At 42.4% G+C, this 4,278-nt stretch overlaps 1 protein-coding gene across 1 annotated transcript; it reads left to right on the top strand.

Moving 5' to 3' along the window:
* Nucleotides 1-2,048: 2,048 nt before the first annotated feature.
* LOC123732568 (E3 ubiquitin/ISG15 ligase TRIM25) lies at nucleotides 2,049-4,272 on the top strand. Its single transcript, XM_045711830.1, has 2 exons — nucleotides 2,049-3,038; nucleotides 3,299-4,272. The coding sequence occupies exons 1-2, from the start codon at nucleotides 2,457-2,459 to the stop codon at nucleotides 3,359-3,361; spliced, it is 645 nt and encodes a 214-aa protein (XP_045567786.1). The 5' UTR covers nucleotides 2,049-2,456; the 3' UTR covers nucleotides 3,362-4,272.
* The last annotated feature ends 6 nt before the right edge of the window (nucleotides 4,273-4,278 follow it).

Genomic DNA, 4,278 nt, shown 5'->3' with positions numbered 1-4,278 from the left:
ATGGTGGCCAAAGACATTTCAGTTATAGTTTTAATTGGTATGGTGGCCAAAGACATTTCAGTTATAGTTTTAATTGGTATGGTGGCCAAAGACATTTCAGTTATAGTTTTGATTGGTATGGTGGCCAAAGACAATTCAGTTATAGTTTTAATTGGTATGGTGGCCAAAGACATTTCAGTTATAGTTTTAATTGGTATGGTGGCCAAAGACATTTCAGTTATAGTTTTAATTGGTATGGTGGCCAAAGATATTTCAGTTATAGTTTTAATTGGTATGGTGGCCAAAGACAATTTGGTTATAGTTTTAATTGGTATGGTGGCCAAAAACATTTCAGTTATAGTTTTAATTGGTATGGTGGCCAAAGACATTTCAGTTATAGTTTTGATTGGTATGGTGGCCAAAGACATTTCAGTTACAGTTTTAATTGGTATGGTGGCCAAAGACATTTCAGTTATAGTTTTAATTGGTATGGTGGCCAAAAACATTTCAGTTATAGTTTTAATTGGTATGGTGGCCAAAAACATTTCAGTTATAGTTTTAATTGGTATGGTGGCCAAAGACATTTCAGTTATGGTTTTAATTGGTATGGTGGCCAAAAACATTTCAGTTATGGTTTTGACTTAAAGAGAAACTTCAGGATTTTGGCAATGAAGCCCTTTATCTACTGACCCAGAGTCAGATGAAGCCCTTTATCTACTGACCCAGAGTCAGATGAAGCCCTTTATCTACTGACCCAGAGTCAGATGAAGCCCTTTATCTACTGACCCAGAGTCAGATGAAGCCCTTTATCTACTGACCCAGAGTCAGATGAAGCCCTTCATCTACTGGCCCAGTCAGATGAACTTGTGGGAAACATTTGTGGTGACAGAAATTAACTGAGGTTCAAGGTAATTAAGTAAGATGACGTATAGTTAGTCTTCAAGGTACTAAACTGAGTGATTGTGTGAAGAAGATACAATGAAGAAAACATTGTGCCAGTAAATCTGAATTAGAACAGCGTGTCGTACAAGTTCCTCTTTCTGGTCCTCTGTCTAAACCAAATGTTGAAGGCAGAGTGCCAAAAGAGCTTCTGGGTAGGGGCAGCATCCTGTTGTTGAGATAGAAGTCACGACAACAGCTCAGCATTAGGGTTGACCACTGAGATGTGTCAGTTCTCAGAAACATGTTCCTAGAACTGAAACCACATCCTGACCACACCGAGAGTTTCACCTGACAGCTGAGCAGCATGTTTTAGTTTAAACCCTGATATGTGCCTTTTGCAAACTGCTTGTGTAAGATGGTGACACTTGAATCTCATGTAAAAGAGTGTCTATATAAGAGAGCTGTTGTTCCTGAATCATTGGTCTCTCTACCATGCACCCTGAGTGATGGTTGACCTCATGTCTCCACATATTAATACAGCTGTTGTTACTGAATCATTGGTCTCTCTACCATGCACCCTGAGTGATGGTTAACCTCATGTCTCCACATATTAATACAGCTGTTGTTCCTGAATCATTGGTCTCTCTACCATGCACCCTGAGTGATGGTTGACCTCATGTCTCCAAATATTAATACAGCTGTTGTTCCTGAATCATTGGTCTATTTTATTTTTACATTTATATTTGAGTCATTTACCAGACGCTCTGTTTAGTGCATTGATCTTCAGACAGCTAGGTGAGACAACAACATATTACAAACGTATCATTTTCCCTCAACAAAATATATATCAACATTTTTACATTCACATTTATATTTAGTTCATTTAGCAGACAGTCTTATCACACCATAGTACTATCATACTGCTGATACCAATGTTATCATTTAGCAGACAGTCTTATCACACCACAGTACTATCATACTGCTGATACCAATGTTGTCATTTAGCAGACAGTCTTATCACACCATAATACTATCATACTGCTGATACCAATGTTGTCATTTAGCAGACAGTCTTATCACACCATAGTACTATCAGACTGCTGATACCAATGTTGTCATTTAGCAGACACTCTTATCACACCATAGTACTATCATACTGCTGATACCAATGTTGTCATTTAGCAGACAGTCTTATCACACCATAATACTATCAGACTGCTGATACCAATGCAGGGTGAAAGGGGACCACAAGATGTGAACCACTATAAAAATGGAATAGAAAACTATTTAGTATTTTAAAAATAAAAAATAGATTGGAGTATAGTTCAGCCCAGTCTAATTCAAAAGACAAAATACTCAGAAATAATTAAAATACGTATTTCAAATACATGTAGCATGAATACTGACTGTCTCTGCCTACTACCCAACACACTGTCATACTTCCTTATCAAAGAAACCACACCCCCTCTACATACAGAGAACAGTCCAGTAGGAAGCCACTCCCTGTCCTCTGGTGTAGAGTTACATGAAACAGAAAGTCATCTTTGACACTGCCATTGCAGTGTGCAGCTTAACCTACAGGAGAGAGCACCAAAATGGCAGAGAATCAGGAACTGTTCTGTTGCTCCATCTGTCTGGATCTACTGAAGGATCCGGTGACTACTGCCTGTGGACACAGTTACTGTATGGACTGTATTAAAGAAAGCTGGGATCAGGATGTTCTGAAAGCTGTCTATAGCTGTCCACAGTGCAGAGAGACCTTTATCCCAAGGCCTGTTCTGAACAGGAGCACTGTACTGGCTGAAGTGGTGGAGAAACTGAAGAAGACAGGACTCCAAGTTGCTCCCCCTCCTGCTCTGTGCTATGCTGGACCTGGAGATGTGGCGTGTGATTTCTGCACTGGGACCAGAAAGCAGAAAGCCCTCATGTCCTGTCTGGCGTGTCTGGCCTCTTACTGTGAGACTCACCTCCAACCTCACTATGAATCTCCTGCTATCAAAAAGCACAAGCTGGTCAAAGCCACCGCACAACTACAGGAGAAGATCTCCTCTCATCATGACAAACTTCTGGAGGTTTACTGTCGTACCGATCAGCAGTGTATATGTTATCTGTTTACAATGGATGAACATAAAAGCCATGATACAGTGTCAGTTGCAGCAGAGAGGACTGAGAAACAGGTAAGACCAGAACAACTAACCCAGCTTCCAGAGTTCAGAATACTATCCTCCATGTTGGCAGTTAGTTCCAACTCTCCACATTCTAACTACATGTGGTGTCCATTGACATTCTAACTACAAGTGGTGTCCATTGACATTCTAACTACATGTGGTGTCCATTGACATTCTAACTACATGTGGTGTCCATTGACATTCTAACTACATGTGGTGTCCATTGACATTCTAAATCTCTAACCCAGTTTGTCTCTGTGTACCAACAGTGTAGCAGTAATAGATGTATCAGAAATACGTGCTGGCTCTCTGTCACTCAGAGGAGGGGGTGACGAGGGCCTCAGCCAGCCCCAGTAGGATGTACTGGATGCAGGCCATGGAGGACACCTGGAGCACCTTCCCTGACAGGGCCTGCTCTGTCAGATTATAGCTCTTCCTGTGGACCTCTACCAGGACAGACAGGGACACTACCAGGACAGACAGGGACACTTCCAGGACAGACAGGGACACTTCCAGGACAGACAGGGACACTACCAGGACAGACAGGGACACTACCAGGACAGAAAGGGACACTACCAGGACAGACAGGGACGCTACCAGGACAGACAGGACGCTACCAGGACAGACAGGGACGCTACCAGGACAGACAGGGACACTACCAGGACAGACAGGGACGCTACCAGGACAGACAGGGATGCACACCCATGACCCAGCACTAGGAGAGGAGAGGAGAGGAGAGGAGAGGAGAGGAGAGGAGAGGAGGGGAGGGGAGGGGAGAGGAGAGAGATCAGAAAGAGAGAGACATTTACATTGACTGAGTCACTGATGATGATGGTATTTTTGCATGTGTGTACCATGTCTGTGTGTGTGTGTGTGTGTGTGTGTGTGTGTGTGTGTGTGTGTGTGTGTGTGTGTGTGTGTGTGTGTGTGTGTGTGTGTGTGTGTGTGTGTGTGTGTGTGTGTGTGTGTGTGTGTGTGTGTGTGTGTGTGTGTGTGTGTGTACAGAAAGCAGACAACCTCAATATGGTTTAATTCCTGTAGTTATCAGAATACATGGGTGTGTCCCAACTGGATGGATGGATGGATATTCTCTCTCTCTCTCTCTCTCTCTCTCGTGTTGATTGATTTTGTTTCCACAGAGACCTGACTAACTGAGCAAGAAATGTTATCGATGATTGTACTTTTAGGACTTTTCTATTGGTTCCATTTCAACAATCTCACCCAAACACTGCTTATTAAGTATGTTGAT

The sequence above is a fragment of the Salmo salar genome, unplaced genomic scaffold (assembly GCF_905237065.1).
Source record: "Salmo salar unplaced genomic scaffold, Ssal_v3.1, whole genome shotgun sequence".
Taxonomy (NCBI): Eukaryota; Metazoa; Chordata; class Actinopteri; order Salmoniformes; family Salmonidae; genus Salmo; species Salmo salar.
Note: the sequence above shows the minus strand (reverse complement) of the source record. Positions and strands in the feature narration are given on the sequence as shown.

What these genes read in the sequence shown, in the direction of transcription:
- LOC123732568 (XM_045711830.1), top strand. Translation starts at nt 2,457, where the DNA reads ATGGCAGAGAATCAGGAACTGTTCTGTTGCTCCATCTGTCTGGATCTA. An exon ending in CAGAGAGGACTGAGAAACAG is followed by an intron (nt 3,039 to 3,298) that starts GTAAGACCAGAA and finishes GTGTACCAACAG; the next exon opens with TGTAGCAGTAATAGATGTAT.